At 43.0% G+C, this 22,180-nt stretch overlaps 1 protein-coding gene and 1 long non-coding RNA gene across 2 annotated transcripts in view; one reads left to right on the top strand and one right to left on the bottom strand.

The window, feature by feature from the left end:
• LOC121104249 overlaps window positions 1-14,769 on the bottom strand; it is a 47,503-nt gene extending 32,734 nt beyond the window's left edge. Inside the window, exons 1-2 of the long non-coding RNA XR_005836527.1 lie at window positions 14,375-14,769; window positions 4,546-4,658 (exon numbers count right to left, since the gene is read on the bottom strand). This is a non-coding gene — a long non-coding RNA (uncharacterized LOC121104249). The remainder of the gene's footprint in view (window positions 1-4,545; window positions 4,659-14,374) is intronic.
• Window positions 14,063-21,441, top strand: IL12A (interleukin 12A). Its single transcript, XM_040636633.1, has 7 exons — window positions 14,063-14,449; window positions 15,153-15,307; window positions 18,474-18,587; window positions 18,924-18,965; window positions 19,041-19,082; window positions 19,179-19,322; window positions 20,789-21,441. Exons 1-7 carry the CDS (start codon window positions 14,434-14,436, stop codon window positions 20,942-20,944), a joined length of 669 nt encoding a protein of 222 aa, XP_040492567.1. The 5' UTR covers window positions 14,063-14,433; the 3' UTR covers window positions 20,945-21,441.
• The last annotated feature ends 739 nt before the right edge of the window (window positions 21,442-22,180 follow it).

Raw genomic sequence — 22,180 nt, 5'->3', positions numbered from 1 at the left:
CCAACACTCTTTCTGGGACTCTGATGACACAAACACAGACATTTGGATATTCTCCCATGGGAGAAAGGGGCTCTGCTCTTCCTACCCACTCCAAGTCTTTTTTCTCTGTTGTTCAGATTGGATAATTTCTATTGATTTGTTGTCAAATGTACTCCCTCTTTCTTCTGTTATCTGAGGCATGCTAGTCAGTCCATCTGGACAGCTTTTTATTTTGGTTATTGTATTTTTCAGTTCTAAAATTCCCATTTGATTCTTCCTATATTTTCTGCTTCTTTGCTAAGTCTTTCTATCTTCCCATTCATTTCAAGACTGCTTTCCTTTACTTCTTGGAGCATTTCTATAATCACTACTTAAAAGTTTTAATTCCAAAATCTGTGTCATCTCAGCAGTGGCATCTCTCTCTTCTCTTTTCTATTTGACATTTTCCTGGATCTTTGTATGATGAATAATTTGGGATTATACCTTTGACATTCTAAATGTATGTAATGAGACTCGGGCTCATGCGTAAATCCTATGGGGAAAATTTTGATATTTTTTGTTTTAACAGGCAATTGACCTGATTGGATTCAGTCCACAAGTTCCAACCCACCTTCTGTGGGTCGTAGTTCTAACAAGAGTTCAGTTTTCAGTGTCTTTGCAGGGCTCTTCAGATCTGTGCCCTGTGTGTGCCGTCCAGTGACCAGTGAGGGACCAGCACGGTGTCAGCCCACAGACCTGTTCTCATAGTCCAATAATCTGTTTAGGTTCACACAGGTGCAGGTCCAGCTGAGCCTAGGGGTTCATAAACAACTGATGGGGTTGATTTCCTGAGCTGTTCTGTCTCCATGATCTTCCTGATACATTTAAATTCCCCGGGGCTTCCCTTTTCAATCTGGGTGTTTAGTTCCCCCCTGTACTGTGTACTTCCCACAACACAGAGTATGCATTCCCAAACATGAAATACGCAGTCAATATGATAGGGTCAATTTAAGTGCCACGTCCCCCACCCCCAGCCCCATGTCCAGACCAGTAACAGTCTGCAGGGGGGGCGGGGGGTGCCTTGAGCTAATTAGTTCATATCAGTTAGGACGCTCTTCAGGGGCTGAGGAGGGGCTGGACACCTGACAAAATCAAGGTGCTGTAAAGAACAAGGACATGGCTGTTGGGGAGACGAGTGGTGTCTATACACTGATTCTTTCCTCCTTTTCGCCCTTAAACCACTAAATGTTACCCTCACCCTCCTAATCACTCAGGCTTTTAAAACCTTCACCTCTGTGCTTCTGCTCCCCACCCACATGCCGGTGAACATCCAGTCAGGTGCTCAGCCTAAAGATGCCTCTTCAGGAAGGACTCTCGCTTTGCTGTTCTCTGTCCAGCCGATTTTAAAGCCTTCTCTAGTTTCCTTGCCCTCGGATTCCTCCTCTCCATGGTCAGCTTCCTTAGCACGGTGATCAAGCCTCTCCCCCATCTGCCCTCTGCCTTTCCAGAAGTATCTGTTATGCATGCCCCTGGGGTCACCAGACACCCCTTGGCCCCGCCCCCACCCCATCTGCTGCATTTGACTGAACGTCAGTCCTTAAACATACCCTGCGGTTTCTGCCTTTTGTTCCAGCTGTGTCTTCCCAAAAGACCCTTTTAACCCAATCACATTAGCCACGGCTCACTTCACATGCCATGTGCTCCCTGAAGGCTCAGAGACCTCACCAAGGTAGAATTTGTCTCACCTTCCCGTTAGGTTCTGTGGACATCTCTACTGTAGCTCTTCATCGCATTTGCCCTGGTTCCACTATTGTCTCCTTCACCAGGGCATGAGCTGCTTAAGAGGCAAGACCATCTCTTATTCTCTTTGGGAGCCCCCACGGTGTCTGGCCCAGCACCCCAGATACAGTAGATACTCAAGATACGTTGTTTTATTAGAGTCAGTTAAACGGGCTTGAATCTTTAACCTCTAGTGTAACAGCCTTGGGATCAATGCAATCCAGAAAAATTATTCTTCCTCTATTGGATTTCTGTGGGTATCTTGCTCAGAAAGGAATTTAATAAGAGAAATTATTCTCTCCCCAGCATAGCCTGGGCGCTCACCTCTATGCCATTACAGTTCCCTATAGTACTTCTTATTTTATATAATTAATCATTGCTTAATTATTTCATCTGTTTCTACCCCCCCCCCAAACTTTGGTATCATTCTTTGAAGGCAGATACCGATTGTTGTTCTTCTCCACTGTATAACTAACACCTACCACAATTTCAGGCTTGCTGAAAGCACACACAAATATTTATTCCTTGAATGGAGTTCAATAATTAAGAGCTCTGAGAAGACATAAACAGAGGTTTTAAGTCTGTTATATAGCATTGCAAATTGCAGTGATAAGAAATAAACTCAGAAGTCTAGAAGAAACTGAACAACAGAAAATGAGAAACACCATAAAATATAATCTGCCTTTATCAATACAATCTCGACTTATCCTTCTCCCATTCTCTTTTGCTCTCTTTCTTAACTCCCTGAGTTCTTTCATTCTTTCTTCTCCTTCTTTGTTCATACAGGGGGATGGGGCTGCCAATTGTCTTCTCGTTTCCTATCTCATCTTCTTACATAGGAATAGAGTTTTTAGCTTGTCATATGGTTGCTTAGGTAAAGTTGATATTTCTTTGCCCCCCTTGCAGCTTAGTGTAGTTATGTGACTAAGTTCTGGTCAGTGGGATGGAAATAGAATGATGTATGCAACTTTGGGGTCAAACCCTTGAGGGAAAGAAGTATGCTCTTGCTTTTCACTTATCCCCTTCCCAACAGTTGAAATGCAAGTGTGATGGCTGGAGCTAGAGCAGCCACGTTGGCCCACAGGGTGGAAGCCACATGTTAGGGTAGAGCAAGAAAATGAAAGTAGCCTGGATCCCTAACCCCATATAGCCACCAACCCCCCCTTGGCTATTTCCACCCACATCATTAAGAAAGCAAACTAGAGAAATGCCTATTTTATTTAAGCTCTGCTACCTTTGTCTTTAAAATAGCATCAATATTTACATCCTTTATAATACAATGCATGGCCATCTTTATGACCATTTTTCCCAACAGGAAGAAAAAAGGGTTGAAGGTACTTTTTGAAAAATTCTACACCCATAGACCAAAAGTCTTGGCTATATACCTTGCGACAATACTTCTTTCATCTAGAATGTATCCCCAGAAGAGAATGGTATGAGCTGTAGGTGCAAAACATCTCATTCTCAAAGGATAATGTATGTTACCACAAGGGAATTAATGCAAGCATAAGACACTTTGCAGGAAGCAACCCATGTCCATCAATAGATGAATGGATAAAGACGTGGTACACACAAACACCCACATACGCACACAAGGAATTTCTCAGCCATAAAAAAGAATGAGATCTTGCCATTTGCGACAACATGGATGGACTTAGAGGGTACCTTGTTAAGTGAAATAAGTCAGACAAAGACAAATACCATATGATTTCACTTATACATTGAACCTAAAAAACAAAATGGATGAAAAACCAAAAAAGCAGAAATAGACCCATAAATACAGAGAACAAACTGATGGTTGCCAGAAGGGAGGAAGATTGGGGGATGGCCAAAATGGGCAAAGGGGAGTGAGAGGTAGAGGCTTCCAGTTATAGCATGAACAAGCCATGGGGATAAAAGGTATAGTATAGGAAATATAGTCAATGGTTCTATAATAGTGTTGTATGGTGACAGAGGTAGCTACACTTGTGGTGAGCATAGTATAACATAGAGATTTGTTGAATCACTCACTATATTATACACGTGGAACTAATGTAACATTGTCAACTATACTTCAATAAAAAATAAAATGTTGATAGCTTTAAAAAAAGAAGTTTTGCAAAATTTTATAACATGCTCTGTGTCTCAAAAGTTTATAGATGCTTGTTATCTTGCGATATTTCTATTAAAAAATAAAGTTGACCTTCAGTATCTAAATAAGAAAGGGAACACTGTAATTGAATGTCTATTGAGAATTTTGGTTTTAAGTAAAAGGTTAGGAGTCAGTCTGTCCCCTTTTGGACTTTTAAGACCAGAGGGGGGAAAATCCAGCAATAGCATTACCAATTATTTAATGTTACCTTGAGTAGATAGCAAAAAGTGTTCTACTAAAAAAGTCTTTTGACTTATGTTTGTCTCTCAGGGTCCTGAATCTTTCATTCACTTCCCCCCAAAAAAGAACTAAATACTTAATTTAAGGCCTAGCATAAGCAAGGGAAATTATTGGCCAAGGATTCCCCTAAAACACTTAGGGTGAGTACTGAGATAGTGTGCATTTCATTAACTTAACTGCTGAGAACTTTAATTACTTATTAATACTTATGCAACTTTTCGAACTTATTAATGATAATAACTTCATGTTTTGTATTTAAAAGAAACAGTAGGCTCTTAGCATTCCTAGATTTAACCTCATGGTTTTTATCCATGAAAAACTTGGGATGTGTATAATATGACATGATCTTACATTTTGCTGCGTTTCACAGAGGAGATCATGTCCTAGAATGATCCATTTGAGAGGTTCACAAAGGTCTGTGAATGTCAGGATCTCACCTTCAGAATTATGACTATCCTCTCTCTTCAGCAGGAAGCTTGCCTGGTTCAAAAGACCTTGTTCATCAGAAATCTGGGAGGTTTCCTTCTATAGATCCTAGCGTTTACAGTGCCTGAAAGACCAAGAGAAGAAAGAGACTATTTCCTTTCAGAGTCCTTCTGTTAGTCATTAATAATAGAGAGAAACAAGTGTTAGTTACTGATCCCTTTTCTCTACAAATTATTTTCTTCCTAAAGGGACAGAGAGAATATTACTAGTAGATGTGCAGTTTGGATGGAAGACTATCAATCTAGAGATCTCGAACGAGTGAGGCCTGTCTCCGTGGCTTCCTGGATTAGAAGCTCTGGTGCATTCATTGCTCTATTCGAGAAACTAACACAAGGTCAGGTGCACAGGAGGTGCTCGACAAATATTTGTTGAGTGAATAAATAGATTCTATGGATAATTAAAGGAAACATAAGAAATATTCCTGCCCTTAAAGAGTTTACCTGTTATACAGACAGAATACATAAATAAAAAGAAACCGATTTTCTAAGAAGCTAAGAATTGGTACTGATTTTAAGTACCATAGCTTTCCTGGAAGGTCATTCTCTAAGGCTTAGACAAAAAACTTGAAGGCAAGATGAGCCTTAAGAGAAGGGTAGGTAGAGAGGAAGGAACTGCAGAAGGACAGGCATGAATACGTAAGGTAGCGTCAAACACACTCGGCAGATACGACGGCAGAAGACGGTTGGGGTTGAGGATGAGGTTAGAAAAAGAAGCAGGGGCTGTGTGTGGAAGGCCTGAGCCAGCCAGCGGGGAGCTCTGACTCTCCTTCGGGTCACAGGAAGCCACTGTGGTTTGCTCCACTGGAGGAGAGAGCCAGGGTGGGGCAGGAAGACCACTTAGGAGGCAACCACTCTCTGGGCCATAGGTCCAGATAAGAGTCTAACATAGGACAGTGGCAGGGTCAACAGAGAAAGGAATGACAGTGGGAAGCACGGGGAACCACCGCTGTAGGATCCATGAGATAAACCTGCAACACTTTTCACTGGAATCACAGGAAGCGAGTCAGTTAACTCTGGGCTGCTTTTACACAAGGTGAACTAGAATAAATTCTAAAGTAGAAAAAACTTTTCACTTCTAAAACAGTTCTATTAGCTTTGCCTAAAGCCTTTTTCAGAAATATTCAAGTTCATTTATTTTTAAAATACACAAGAGTATACAGAAACAAGTAAAAATTACCCCAAATCCAACTCCCTCCCACCAAGATTACTGTTATTATTTTGGTGAATACCTTTCCACACATTCTTGTATGCTCAGATACATACAAAGTATGATAGAATTTTATTAATTTGTTCCATACATGCTGTTCCAGAATCAATTTTCCTCACTCCCTAATATGTTATAAACATGTTTCCATGTTGATAAATATTGACCTACATATCATAATGTCAGCCTGCCTGTATCATAATGTTCCGTTCATGGATATTTTGACTCTCTCTCTCTGTGATACCATAAACAATCCCGTGATTAACCTTATCATGCATATAATTTCCCGTCTATATAATTATCTCCATAATACAAATCTAAGAAGTTGAATTGGCTAGGTCAAAAGTATATATAATTTTATGTTTTGATACCTATTTCCAAAGTGCCCTCCAGAAAAGTACATCCATTCATTTATTTGCTCCATAACTATTTCTTGAACACCTACTAAGTATCAAGCACGAGTCTATATGCTGAGGATACAACAGTGAATAAAATGGACTAAGCCCCTCCCCTCAGGGACTGTATATTCTAATGCAGAACAACAGAGAACAAACAAACAATTAACATATAATACATTGTCAAGTAGTGGAAACTGCTAGGGAAGCAAAAGAAAACAGTAGTGGGCAGGAGAGTCACAGAGTGGGTGGAGGGACTAGCACATTTTACACAAAGTGGTGAGGAAGCCACGATGAGGAAGAGGCATGTGATCGGACCTGTGAAGATAACCGAGGGTAACAGTAGTACAGAGAAGGAACAGGAAGTGCAAAACATCTGCCGTGGGAACCTGCCCGGCACGTTTCAAGGCCAGAAAGGCAGTGAGTGTGGAGAGTGGCGGGAACTGTGGGTGGACAGTTGCCAGGTCAGACCAGAGAACGCGCACTGGGGGCAGTGTCCAGGAGGGGCTTCGCGGCCCTTCCTCCGAGGTGTCTGCATTCGTTATGATATCGGCCAAAGGGATCTGAGAGTCTAGTCTGAGGATATTAAAAGAGAAAGGACAGATGGGACCAGATCTCCTTTTGTGTTTTGCCCCTCGTCGGCCTCCTATTCATTGGGCACTGTTTAGCGGATGTCTGTATTCCCCCCTACCCGGCCTACCTGGCGTCTGGTGAGGATGGAACGCAGGTAATCCTACCTGGGAGATAATTTACACTTTCCCTTGGTTGATTTTACAAGTCTTATTAGGAGGTCTTACTACTCCTAACTTTAAGCAAATGTGAAGGCTCCTTCTGTCAGCTTCTTGACTAAATTGAGAAACTCTCTGCTCCCCTGATTAGAGACCTCGTTATCTTTTTTTTTTTTTAAGATTTATTTATTTATTTGAGAGAGAGAGAGTGGGCAGAGGGAGAGAGAGTCTTAAGCAGACTCCCCGCTGAGCACGGAGCCTGACATAGGGCTCGATCTGGTGACCCTGAGATCATGACCAGAGCCGATACCAAGAGTGGGACACTTAACCCACTGAGCCACCCAGGTGCCCCAAGACCTCTGTCATCTTAATAAAAACTCAGGCAGCAGCATGGGCTCATTATAGCTGATTTACATTAATTTTCCCCAAGCCATCTAACAGAATCTTTAACACAGAAGATGGTATAAATATAAATATTTACTGGATAAACAAAAGAATGTATTGACAAATCTTCTCTAAAAGTACCTTTATTTTGTAGGTGCTCTTCTATTATTTTGATTAGCATCGATTTCAGAGGATACATTCTGACCCTGTCATCTTCGATGACAGCTCCCTGAGCCCTGCCTTTGGGCATCTTACATCTGTGGGGAAGGCCCAAGGAATTGAAATGCGACAAAAGAGAGCACTGACAGTATTTAGGACACAGGTGTGAGTAAACGCAGGGCTTCACTCTGCCCCAACATATCCGCCTGAGACCACAATTTTTTCTACAGTGATACTTTAGAAGTCACACAGAAAAAAATAAGACCGAATAAGAGCAAAAGAAATTTAAAAAAAAATAACTTCGGAGAAAAGTTTGCTGACAATGAAAATTGCCATTTTGGTTAATTTACTGTTCTTCAAACGAAATTAATAATGTTTTCTTCTGGTTATAAAAGTAATTCATACTCATTGTAGAAAAATGTTTCAATACTGAAAAGCGTAAGGTAGAAAATAAAAATTACCCAAAAACCCATTATCCAGGGACAGCCACTGTTGAAATTCTGTTGGATTTCCTTCCATTTTAAACATAATTTTGATCCTACTATACACACATAGTCTTACATCTTTCTTTTTCCCCTGACAACAAATTCTGAACATTTTCCCAATAACATGTTTTTTTAAAGATTTATTTATTCATTTGAGAGAGAGTGTGGGGGGAGGGGCAGAGGGAGAGAATCCAAGCAGATTCCCCACAGAGCGGGGAGCCCGACGCAGGGCTTGATCCCACGACTCATGAGATCATGAACCTGAGCTGAAACCAAGGGCAGTGAACACTCTTTTACAGTATCGTGTCCAAATCTCTTATCAATGCCCTGAACTAGAGCCCAGAATTGTCACCATTTGGCCAAAATATTTGATGTTTTTAAAGTCTTTTGTTAAGTATGTCAAAAGTACTTTCCAAAAAGGTAGTATTAATTTACACTCCCTTCCTACTATCCTCAACCATCCCTGTCACCCCATTATATGCTAAGAGACTAACAAAGATATGCTGGGTTCAAATCCCAGCCCCACTCTCTTAGGAAAGTTATTTAACCTCATGAAAGCTCGGTTGCCTCATCTGTAAAGTGGGATAGTAACACATCCAGCTGATAGGGTGTTACAAAAATTAAATGAAATGATAACATAGAATTGCCTCCACAGTCCCTGGCACATAACATGTATCACCTGGTACCAGTAACCAGTAAAATCACTCCTCCCAATTCACTCCTCACCAGCGTAATATTTGGGTGCAAAATCCCCTAACACAGTCGGGAAAAGTACCAAGCTTCCCTGTTTAATAAAACTGTTTGTAGCTGAAGTCACGCAATTATTGCGCCCACACACAAAGCCTCGGTATTCTGAAAATAGCAGCCTCTTCAGTTATCACCTGGAAGCAAAGAGGATCTTCTGAAAGGTGTTTTCTGCCCTTTATACATTCTTTTCGCAATGGTATTTTTCTTATTATTTCAAGGGAAACATATTTACTTCAGGGGCAATGGCTACGATTTGGAAAATACTGCAGCACGCACAGCTGCATAATTCATCCACAGGCCTCACAGTAGTATCAACCTACTACATTTTGGTCACGGCCTTTCAAAAGAAATCGATGGTGTTTTGGTTTTTTTAATGTCCCTGAGCAACTTAACTAAGAATTTCGTTCCAATTAATTCGAAAGGTCTGCTGGAATGTGGAATTCAATGAGTCTGCTGTTCGGCTGTCCTGGAATTTTGGGTTGAGGTGATCCCAAGATAAATGGAATCATTTGTAGAGAGCCATTTATCAGATAGAGGCCCTAAAACCGTGGCATGAAATCAGTTTAGTGCTATTTAAATGCAAATATAGATCATTTTCAATTGTTTTATGAGAAAACATTCACTTAATTTTTTATATAGATATTTATTGGGTGTGGGAACACTAGTCTTCAGCTCTAGAGAGAAACCAAACTGTTCTGTATTTGTCGTCTGAGAGGACATTACTACCAACAGAATAAATACACAGAATGTATTCTAGATTTTTTGAAGTTCCTTGACATTGGGTAAATTTGTGTCCTTATTTTGGAGAGAAACACTGGGACATTTCATGCTGTAAAAACAACAGAGGAAATGAAATTGTAGGGTATCAGTAAAGGTCCAGGCTGCTGTTTTCACCTGGGGTTTCTTTGGAAATCTACTAAATAAAAAGCTTTGGTCTCCTGCCAAAAGGTAGCATTTGGGAACAGAAAACTGATTCAACACTTCCCTTTCAGAAGTACAAATATGCCCAGTGTTTTCCTGTCCCATTTTCCCTCTCCTTACTCTGAGATCAGTGTTATCAGACCCTATAAATTTCCCATGCAGTGGGTCACCAAATAAACAGAGGTAGGTGATAACAAACAGTTAAGTTTAAATGTCTTCCTGTCTAACTGTTTTGGCCAGAAGAGATGGGTCATTCCTCCTGGGAGGTAGGTGAGGGAAAAATTCTAACTTCGAGTTGTCCAGAACCTGATCCCACCCAGATTGCTTCTAACTTCTCACTGCTACGAAGAATGACCTTCTGGACATCCTCATATGTGTCCCCTTGTGAGCCTGTGTAAGAATCTCTTTGGGACAGACACCCAAGGTAGAACACTGAGTCGTCAAGCGTGTATGTACGTACGTAATCTGACCGAGCCAGATGACTGGACATGCTGTATCAGTCTACTTGCATTATGCAAAGTATTCTGGAATCCAACATGTCCCTCCAACACTGTCAGTATCCAATGTTCTAATTTTTGCAAATCTAATAGGTATAAAGTGATACCACATTCTTATTTTCATTTGTGTTTTTCTGATTATAATATATCCAAGCATCTCATTATGCTGGTTAGCCTTGGGGGTTTCCTCTCTGTAAATCACCTGTTCGTAAGCTTTGCCAATTTTCACTGGGGTTTCTGTCTTTTTCTTGTCGATTTGCAGGAGGTCCTGGTCTACTCTCCTATTGGACAGCGCAAAATATCTTCTCCCCGTCAGTCAGCTGTCTGTTAACTGCCCATGCTTAACAGGAATTCATACTACAGAAATTCTTAGTTTTGGAGCATCTGGGTGGCTCAGTTGGTTAAGCATCTGCCTTCAGCTCAGGTCATGATCCCCGGGGTCCTGGGTTCAACCCCATATTGGGCTCTCTGCTCAGTGGGGAGCCTGCTTCCCCATCTCCCTCTGCCCCCTGCTCATGCTCTCTCTCTTGCTCTCTATCTCAAATAAATAAATAAAATCTTTATTTAAAAAAAGAAATTATTAGTTTTTCTGTAATCAGATTTATCAGTATTTTGCCTTATGGCTTGGGGCTTTAATGTTTTTTTCTTGAGTGACAAAGATAGCCTCATACATTGTCATCTAGCGCTAAAACAATATTACTTTTCTTATTTAGTCTTTAATCCACTTACAAGTGGACTTATCTCTGTATGCTGTTTTAGGCTGGAGTCCAGTTTTATATTTCACCATATAGTGAACATTTTCTACTAAACAATCCATACTTTCCTCATTGACCTGTGTCCCATCGGAATACTAAATACTCATATGTACACGTCTTTCTCTAATTTATTTTGTTTCAGTGGTCTATTTGGCTGTTCTTTTGCCAAGCACTATTCTTATTACTATTGCTCTGAATGATGTCTTTATATCTGGGCTACTCCCCCTGTTTATGACTGCTTTACTAGTTCAGCTTAGATATTCATGGGCTTTTATTCTTACATATACATTTTAGAGTAGAGTTATTATTAAGTTCCTCAGAAAATTATTTGTAATTTGCATTGGGATTGCATTGAATATGTGAATTAATTAGAATAGACGTGAGCTCTTTATATATTAAGATCTTCCACCCAAGGGCATGGAATGTGTTTCCATTTAAATTAAATCACTATGTTCTTGATTAGACTTTTAAATTTTTTTCCAAAGACTATTCTGTACTTATACTACTAACTCATGTAATAATAACAACAACATTTAATCTTTAATTATCATCATTTTCCAAATGAGGAAACTGAGCCCACAGATAAAGGGACTTGCCCAGGAACTCACTGCAAGTAAGTAATGTAAGTAACAGAGCCTATATTCAAATAGTTTATAGTCCATACTCTTTACCACTGTACTGCCTCTCAATTTACAGGCAGTAACTTTATAGTTTAGCTGCTACTGTGAATGGTACCTTCTTTGTATTATTATTCATTCATTATCTGGTATATTGTTTTTATTATATTTTCTAATTTATTGTTGCAGTTGTAGAGAAATATAGTTCATTTTTTTAAATTTTAATTCCAGTATAGTTAACATACAGTGTTATATTAGCTTTGGGTGTACCATATAGTGATTCAACAATTCCATACATCACCCAGTGTTCTTTTTTTTTTTTAATTTTAATTCCAGAAATGAAGTTGATTTTTAAAAGTTGATATTTGCATCCAGTAAAGTTGCTGATTTCTCTTAGTTCTATGGTCTATTGTTTCTGTTGCTTTTTTTGGGGGGAAGGTATATTAACTGTCAATAATGGCCATTTTGTCTTTTCCTTTCTAATTTTTAAGTCTTCTCATTCCTTTTTCTTTCCTTATACCATTGGCCAAGACTTCCAGTAAATGGTAGACTCTCTGTAGTAGTGATCCTGGGCAAAGAATGTCTCTTAAAAAAAGCAGTGTTGTCCCAGAAGAAGGTTTTCATTTTATCTTGGCTATACTATATGCAGCACATCAGAGAACTGTTTCACAAAGTATAGGTTAAAAATTGTGTCTGGTGGTCAAAAATCCATTCTAAGCACACAGTCCCTGTGCTTATCTATGCCACAGAAATTACTTTTCCTTAGAAGATAGCCCATCCAGGAAAGACATAGCTCAGTTGTGATAAATTTGACTTCATTCTGACTTTAAGTACATTGAATTCCATCCTAAAGCCCTACAGCAACAACACAGCTCTGCACCTGTCACTTGCTTCACACAATCTGCTAGACGCAATTGTTTCTGACAACACATTGGTCTCCATCCCTATGGGGGAATTCACAGACAGCAGCACTGGAAGGAGCCTTAGAGATCAACTATTGCTCTCATTTTACACACATCTAAAAGTCCCTATAGTGGGTGCCTCATCACCCTCGAGCAGATGGTCCACCTTGGGGGGCTGATGCTAACAACTGAGAGAGCTTGAATCAGACCAGGGGCTAACACAGCTTTCTTTTCATTGACTCCCTCACTCCATCTTCGATTGGCCCTGCTTAGTATTCATGGCAGCATCTCAGGGCTTACAGTGACTCATCCATCCTGACTTCAATGGGGACCTAGAGGAGAGAAAAAGGAAGCATCCACTCTTCTTTCTTGTATCCTCAAGGCTCTTCCCTATTCGAGCTTGGCTCATCTGCACAGCAGTGGGTCTGATGACTCCATCGTGTGGTCCTGGGGCCTAAGCACAGTCAGACCCATCAGAAGCTCTGAGTAGGTGACCAAACACACCCCTCCCTTTCACACATACCCAGGGTGACTAACACTTGTGGTAGAGATGAGTGAACTGAAAAGCCCCACAGGAACCTCATACCCAGTACGTCCAAAATGGAACTTCTCACTGTCTCCTCCAAAGTCGCTCCTCTCTTACAGTAACCCTGCCCAGGCCCTGGAACCATCTCCATTCCATCATCCTCAGCACCTTCCTGCCTGTCACACCTAACGAGTTACCAAGCCTTGGCTACTCAGCACCCTGAGAGTCTCTCTGGCCCACTCTCTCCTCCCCATTCTGATTGAGGCCTTGGCCATACTCTCCCAGGTGCCTCCTGTGCTCTCCTCCGGACCCCTGGGATCCACCTTCCATACTACTGCTGAAGAGAATCTTCCCATCATGCCTCTCTAACCATGTCTCCTACCTAAAACCTTAGAAGGCTCCCACCACCCACAGAGCAGATGCACCTTAGCATGGCATCTACTACCCTCATAGCACACCCCCATCACTCTCTCCCACCTCACACCCTGATGGCAGGACCCCCCGACCCCCACCTCCATCCATCCTCCCTGACGGTGCTTCTGATCCCTGTTCCCGCTACCTAGAACCTGCATCCCATTTACTGGGAACAGTCTGATGCCCCTAGGAGCATGTTGGGGGGCTCTGCTCCTGGCAGCCTTCACTGCCTCCTCACGTCCTTGTCCTGCTGAGGTGCCCTCTCTCCCCGCTCCTCCCAAGACCCTGCGCGTCCATCCCACTACATGATAGCGTTCTGTCCTGCACACTGTAGGAAACTGGGTTCTCTGTGGCAGTTGTTTCTTGCATAGCCAGTCTGGTTTCATCCCTTTTCATATTTAAGATAGGACCGTGAATAAAATACGTTGAGTCAGATTTAGTGTGGGAGTGCCCCCAAAGGACCTGTTCACCACAGGGTGTCCCGCGCCTCGCACAATGTCGACCTGGCACACGGTGGGCCATTTAAATGAATACATGACGAGTGGATGAATGGTGAATGAATAAATGGTTGGCCCGCGCCCTTTCAGGACTCGGCGGGCGGTCACGATCAGGGCCCGTCCGGGATGCAATGGGTAGTGCGCGGCACCGCTCGGCGCTCCGCGGGGAGGGGGCGCTGCAGGGCGGCGGCGCGGGGGCTGGACGGCTAGGGGCGGAGGGCCTCTGCCGCCCGGGCCCGAGGGTGGCCCGCGAGGGGTCGGGCTTGCCCGGGGACCCCGCGCCACGACTCCGCGCGAATTTCGCTTTCGCTTTGGGCCAGCTGGAGGCGGCGGGGCCGTCCCCAGAACGGCTGCGGCCGGGCGCCGCGGAGTTAATCCGAAAGCGCCTCAAACCCCGCGGCCCGAACTCCACGTGTCACCGAGAGGCTGATGTAGAGAGAGACAGAGAGAGAAAGCAAGCAGGAGCCCAGAGTCCCGGGAAAGTCCTGCCGCGCCTCGGGGCAATTATAAAAATGTGACCCCCGGGCCGGCCTCCCACCACCGCCCTCACCTGCTGCGCCCTCAGTCCGCGTCCAGCGCCGGCCCGGTGTCCACGCAGTGCCCGCCAGCATGTGCCCGCCGCGCGGTGAGTACCAGCCCGACCGGGACGCGGCGCTCCGGGGCGCTCGGGCGGGGAGGGGCGGCAGCCGGGCGCGACGGGGCAGCTCCCGCCGCGCGGAGGGGAGCCTGGAGGCAGCCGGCGGCCCGGTGCAGAGGCGAGACGGGAAGGGCTGCGCGCTTTCCCACCGCGCTCCGCGCTCCTACGGGGCTAGGACGCCTACTGGGCAGGGGTTACTGAGCTCCTTGTGTGGGAACAGCCTCTAGGCTCTCCCTAGGACCACTTCACAGATCTGACACTGAGGCCCCACGCCGTACCTTCCGTTCTCGGGGTCCCTCGGCTTCAGCTACTAGAGGGCAGATGCCAGCCACTTCCAAGTGAGGCTGTCACCCCACAGTTTCCAGAACACGAGGCCGTGAGTCTGGGCTAGTCACTTCACTACCTGGCCTCAGTTTCCCTGCCGGTAAAATAGAGGTTTTCTGGGTGAGCTGTGAATCCAGCACCCTTGTCTGAGCTCGTTGGGAGGCCCTCACAGGGAGTTGGCTTCTAGCCCTACAACAGAGCACTGCCTTCCAAGAACTTGAGCAGTTCTCAGGTGTCGGAGGAAGGCTGGAACCGGTGGCGGGAGGTTGGCGTCCTTAAGATGTGGATGGGCGGAGGTGACGGAAGGGATGGAGGTAGAGGCCGGCCAAACCAACTGACAGCCCAGCCTGCGCTTCTTCCTCTCCAGGCCTCCTCCTCGCGACCGTCCTGGTCCTCCTAAACCACCTGGACCACCTCGGTTTGGCCAGGAGCCTCCCCCCAGCGTCCCCAAGCCCAGGGATGTTCCCGTGCCTCAACCACTCCCAAAACCTGCTGAGAGCCGTCAGCAACTCGCTTCAGAAGGTGAGTTTTTCGATATTCTTGTTCCCACTTTGCAGCCTCTCTAGGGAAGGGGCTTCTCTGAACCCCCGGTCACCTGAAAAAGGGCTGCGGAGAAATTGGGAACGTTAATCAGGAGCTGTCAAGAGGTGGAGATGGAACTTTACAAAGGGCCCAACTATTAGCTAAAGAGTCTCCATGAAATTGTGTCTCCAGAGACAGCAAGAGTGGTAATAAATTATAATGGCATTCATTTTGGCTATGTCCACACAGCGGAAAGTGGCTATTTACAGTGTTCCCTGTAGCCTGCCAACAGCGATGGAATTGTGTCAGGCCCACACTGTTTCTCTGACACACTTATCAATCCAGGAAACCGTTATGAGGTGCAGCCCCTGTGCTCCAGGGGCTACAAAGATGAATTAGACTTGCCCCTCGCACTGCTCCCCGGCTTCCAGTGTGGTGACGTGGTTCTTTGTCTGGGCAACACATTCCAGGGGGCCTGTGACAGTGTGTGTCCGGCCTTCATGTTCTAGGGAGAGAGTTATCTAATATTATTTACAGCTTCGTTCATTTTTTTAGGTTTCATGTTTTAATGCCAAAACATCTTTTTCCCTTTTAGAAAGTGTTTCTTGTATCTATAGCTTCTACTGGGACAGCCGAAGACTGATGTTTTAAAAGCTGTCTTTTGGCTTCCTGTTCTCTAGTAAATCTTTCCTGAATATTTTCTAACTTGTTGTTTTATGAATATCTTAAAATAAGCTCAAGGCCACAAGGCCTTCTTAAAGAATTCTTTTCCCCTTCGAAGCTTTCACAACGTGCAGCCAATTGCTCCTCCCAGTTCAGTCAATCTTAATTAAAAAGGCAGCTCACCAAGTGGAAACTGCAGAGAAAAGTGCTTTGACTCCTGAAGAAAGTTCCAATATGGACAAAATGTAGGAGCTGCAATTGAAATAGATGCTTTATGAGAAAAAGCTAACTCTTCGACTCCCCAGTATAGCACTAAAGGTCAAAAGATTGCAGAACCCAATTTGATATTTTTTTGTAGATCGTTCCTTTGTCAAATGTGCTAGAACGACTTACAGAAGAAAGAGGGGGCAAATGCATGCAATTCACAGCCCACCGATTTGTAGAGTTGGGCCCATACCTTTTGTCTTTTATTTTGATTTTGAGTTTGATGCCATTGAAAAAGTGGACCTTTTATATAAGAATCCAAATCTCTGGCTTCTCTTGAAAAGATCTGAAGAATTCCAACAGAGGGTCCGTATTTCCCAATCTAATTCTTCACCACCTGCCCAGGAGGGTGGCTGCCCAGGTGTGTGTGAACACCTCCAGGAACAGTGTGCGGTTTTCTGTTGCTGCTATAACAGATCCCCACAAAGTAAGCGACTTTCAGCAACGCCCATTGATTATCTTACAGCTCTGGAGTTCAGGAATCTGAAATACGCTGGAATCCAGGTGTGAGCAGAGCTGTGTCCCTTTCTGGAGACTCTAGGGAAGAATCCATTGTCTTGCCTTTTCCAGCGTCTAGAGGCTGCCCACATTCCCTGGCGTATGGCCCCCTTCAGTATCTTCAAAGCCAGGAATGGCCAGTTGAGTTGTCCACATGCTGCATTACTTTGACCTTGATTTCCTGCCTCCTTCCATTCATAACAACCCAGCAATTACATTGGACCCACCCAGATAATCCAGGATAACCTCCCTACTTAGAGTCAGCTGGTTAACAACCTTCATTTCATCAGCGACCGTCATTTCCCTCGGCCGTGTAACATATACTCGGGTTCCAGGGGTTAGGAAGTGGCTGCGGGGAGGGGGGATGTGGCATTATTCTGCTTAGCACAGAGATTTTACTACTTGTTTCCAAACATGCCCTGCATCTCAAGCCTTGATTATGGCTCATGTAGCTCCCTCTGCCTGAAATTCTCTCTCCTCTTCCTGTCCACCTTCGAATCCTCTTCCTGCAGATGGCTCATCTCTGCTGAGGCCTTCGTACCCTTCTCAGTACTTCTCACCTGCTGACATGACTCCTCGTCATTTGGGCACTTTCCTGTCTTGGCAGTTGAACTTGGGATCTGGAAAGGGAGCAGGGAATGATAGTCCTCTTCTTTGTCATGTTCCTTAGTGCAGTAAGTCCCCCTTTATCTAAGGGGGATACTTTCCGAGACCCCCAGTGGACCTCTGAACCTGCAGACAGCACCAAACCCTATGTTGTGTATTTTCCTATACACACATGCCTATGATAAAGTTTCATTTCTAAACCAGGCACAGTAAGAGATTACAATAATAACTCATAATAAAATAGAGCAATTATAAGAATATAAGTTATGGGAATGTGGTCTCTACATAGCTTACTGTACTGTACTCACCCTTCTTGTGATGATGTGAGATGATCAAATGCCTATGTGATGAGATGAAGAGAGGTGAGTGACACAGGCAGTGTGACGGAGCGTCAGGCTACTAGTACCCTTTTGACTCCTTGCTGGAAGGAGGACCATCTTCCAGACCACAGTTGCTGGCAGGTAACTGAAACCAAGGAAAGCGAAGCCACAGATAAGGGGGGCAATACTCACACACCTTAGGCTTGCAGAATGGAAAAATGATCTCAATCTTCAATCAAATTTACTGACTTCTTAGATAAATTTCATAATTCTATTCAACAGTGCTTTCCAACATGCTTATAAAATGACATCTGTGTGTGTGGTTGTGTGTGTGTGTGTGTGTGTGTGTGTGTGTCTGTATGTGAACTGCAAATTAAATCTCCACTTGTCTTTGGGTTACATGTTTGTTATACCATCAAGTTGGGACCTTAACAGTTCTGCCTTTAGAAGTTATACTTGAAAAGGATATTCATAAAACACAGGTGCTTTGGCAAAAGGAAAAAACTGTTTTCACCTGAAGCAAGTGTCACAGCGTGGGGTAGATGCCAATTAGCATAGCCTGTTGAAATGATTTATAGTGTTTACATAATGGAAAAACGGATCATCCGAGAAACGTGTCATAAGCAAAGAGGGAGAGAGAATGTAAATAACCTGTTTCCTTTTGTCTTAGGAAGATCCCAGATCTCCTGCAGGTCAAAGAGATGGATGTCCGGGGCAGCCGGCTCCCTCTTTGCTCACACCCTGCAGTGCCAGCTTCATACAAAGCCAGGCGCCTTATTAATATTATAAACTGGGTTGCTCTGTGTTTTTTACAGGCCAGACAAACTCTAGAACTTTACTCCTGCACTTCTGAAGAGATTGATCATGAAGACATGACAAAGGATAAAACCAGCACAGTGGAGGCCTGCTTACCGTTGGAATTAACCATGGTATAGAGGCTTTTCTTCCCAAGCATGTAATACGGTTAAGAGCTAGGCATCAAACCTCTTCTTCTTCCAAAAATGTGCATGTTTCTGGTCTCCATCATCGTAAGATCTTAACAGGTCCCACTTCAGAAGTTGAATTTCAAATATATATATACAACAAATATGTGTTTTACAACAATGTGAATATACTTAATACTATTGAACTGTACACTTTCGAGTAGTTAAGATGGTAAATTTTATGTTATGTGTTTTTTACCACAATAAAAAAGTATGTTTGAGAAAAGCTGGGAAAATGTATATTAAGAATTAATATCTTTGATGTGATTTTTTTTTCTTTAGAATGAGAGTTGCCTGGCTTCCAGAGAGATCTCTTTGATAACTGTAAGTCAGAAAATTGAAGGTTTCAGCCCATATGATGAATTCATATCCCTGATGTCTCATTATTTTTTCTTCTAGAATGGGAGTTGCCTGGCATCCAGAAAGGCCTCTTTTATGACAGTAAGACACAAATACTCTTTCTCTCCTCAAATGCAATGCGGGGAACCATTTTTAGCCATCTCAGTGGTTCCTTCTCCATTTTGTCCTATCACTTAGACCCTGTGCCTTAGCAGTATCTATGAGGACTTGAAGATGTACCAGGTGGAGTTCAAGGCCATGAACGCAAAGCTCCTAATGGATCCTAAGAGGCAGATCTTTCTGGATCAAAACATGCTGACAGCTATTGATGAGCTGTTACAGGTAAGACGTTCATACTACCAGAAAGAGCAACTTCTTCATGCTGAGACAGCTGGTCAGGGTCCATGATGAGTATAAGATCACCCCTTCCTGGATTGGGAGAGGCCTGACTTCCCCCTCCTGTGTCCCCTGCAGAGCCTCTTGACAAACGGCACTCGTGGGCAGGCCACGGTAAGAAAAGCAGACTCCCCACGTTGATCATGTGGTATCCACCAGAAAACATCTCTCCAGATGTTTTCATAGATTTTCTCTTACCGTCCCCACAACCACCACATGGGGTGTGTACACAGGAGGAAAGCCAAGCTTAGAGTTAGCTGCTTGTCTGAGGGGCTTGTAAGTGGCAGAGCCAGGATTGAAACCCCCATCCGAGGGATTTCACTACACTTCTCGCGCACCTCTAAAGGCTCCAGGATGTGCGCTGAGGGGCCAGCATGCATATCTGCAAATACTGTCAGAGAAAACAAGTGGGGCTGGTGCCTGGGTGTGACCCACATTGAACTAAAATGTGTATGAAATGAATGAATGACCTATCACCTTGACACCTACAGTGTCACTCATAGACAAAAACTAGCTTTGTAATATTCTGAATCACACAGCACATGATGCTAATATCAAACTGAGAGAGTAACATAAGAAAGAACAGGGTGAATACCTTGTGACCAGGGCATGGGATAAAAATAAGTGTGATTTCTCTGTTTATGCCAAATTACTGTTTGAAAGGCAATGAACTTCCTGCAAGTATCAAAGCACATTAGCATCTAGGGAGTTACTTCATTTTCGGGTCCAAGAGTCAGGTGATTTGAGCACTGGAACCCATTCTACCAGGAATCGGACAACCATGTGCAAACCATTCATCCCCTCTGGGACTCGGTATTTTCCCCTGTAAAATGGCATAACTTTACCCACCCTACCTTTCTCTTGGGCTTTTTGCAAGGACCAAGTGAAAGTATTGATCCTTGTGCAAATACAAGATCCTGCATTGTGTTATCAAATGAAAGGGTAAAAGTGAGAGATACATTGCCAGACTTATGTATCTGGCACAAATGAGTGTCTGTAGCAAAAAGGTCTGTTACTCAAGGAGTTCCAATCAATAGCAATCCATCACCTCTCTGTTCTAAAAAGGACTTAGCTTCTTAGTATAACATATAAAAATTAATTAGATATTGCAACAGATGTCATCTTAACAGAATTGTTCCTTTCTAAAATGCAACTCCCACTGATGATTTTCTAAATAGCTTTAAGGGTCTTTTCAGAGCTCACTGAAGATACATGTGCTTGGATAATGAGTATTTCTTCTCTCAGGTTCTGCCTGGCCATCTGGCTGGGAGTAGATTTGGGTCGGGTTTAGGAGATGTAATGAGGGAGTGGGTTGCAGACTCTGAGACATGTATTGGCTTCACCCATTTTTACGGATGAATGTTTTAATTTTGGAATACCATATACGTCATCTTTAATATTTATCCTCATAGGCCCTGAATTTCAACAGTGTGACTGTGCCACAGAAATCCTCCCTTGAAGAACCGGATTTTTATAAAACTAAAATCAAGCTCTGCATACTTCTTCACGCTTTCAGAATTCGGGCGGTGACCATCGATAGAATGATGAGCTATCTGAATTCTTCCTAAAAAGCTGAGGTCCCTCCCGACCTTAAAGGCATTCTTAAAAAAATGTGAACCAAAAAAATTTTTGATAGGCTGTGGGTTAAGAACCAGGGAGGGGGTGGCTTGACCGGGTCCTACTTAAGCTAGTACAATAATTCTCATGCTTGTTTACATTAGTTGTCCCCCAAAATCTGAAAGATGTGACTGTTATATCCACAGGCTGCCTTTGATCAAGTAGATTTCACATTTACTATGGACAAGTTGTTTTTAAGTTTTCATGAGCAAGTTGCTAAAGAGGGAAAATGTCCTCGGTGAACATGTTTTTCTTTTCCCTTTAATAGAAGAGCAAGAATTTATAAGCTATTTCTGTACCGAAGTGTTTGTAGAAACAAACACTCAAACTTAATTTATTTTAAAATACTTATTTATATAATTTTGTGTTCATGGAGGCATGTGAATTAACTTATATTTATTTATGTTATATTTATTAAAGTATTTATTATCAAATGGATTTGAGAAATACCTGATGTTCTAAAAATAAAATGATTGAATAAAATAAGTCTCATCATTTTTCTAACATAATTGGAATACTTTAAGCGTTAAAATACACATTGTGGGAAAACTGAAAACTCCAATGTGAACAAAATTCCCTCGGAAAGAATGCCACAATATTCTTACCCACGTCCTACTTCCCCTAATCTCTTATTTTAAAGGGAGACTCGTAAGACTAGATAGGCTTTAATACTAAGGCCATCGAGTGAGTTGTGGTTTTTCAGAGTATATTTTATTCAACATCTGCATCTAAAAGTAAAATACATAAAGATGTTTTTCCCCATTAACCACGGCCCCCATAACATAGTGTGCATTAGACAAATACATAATAATATCCTCCAACTGGGAAAAACATCATTTAGAGGCCTTCTAGTTAAATCATTCTAATTTTTGTGACCTTTTGGGCCCTCAGGGGAAAGCTGTTTCCAAATTACAATGAGAAAAATTCTCCATTTGCTTCAAATGATACAGAGCTTCTGCCTGAACCACGTGGATAATTGCCTCTCTTTGACTTAAGATATGTGCTCTTAATGACCCAGTATTAAATTCCATCTTTTTAATTCTCTAAACCTTGTGAATTTTAAAAGATTCACCTGGCAGAATACCATGTAATTTAAGTGCTCTGATAATCATATTCCTCCTTCATATGAAAAGGCGATAAGAAAGGAACTATTTAGGGTGTCCTGCCCCCTTCCCCATGTGCCTCCT

Source organism: Ursus maritimus, unplaced genomic scaffold (assembly GCF_017311325.1).
Source record: "Ursus maritimus isolate PB19 unplaced genomic scaffold, ASM1731132v1 scaffold_20, whole genome shotgun sequence".
NCBI lineage: Eukaryota > Metazoa > Chordata > Mammalia > Carnivora > Ursidae > Ursus > Ursus maritimus.
Note: the sequence above shows the minus strand (reverse complement) of the source record. Positions and strands in the feature narration are given on the sequence as shown.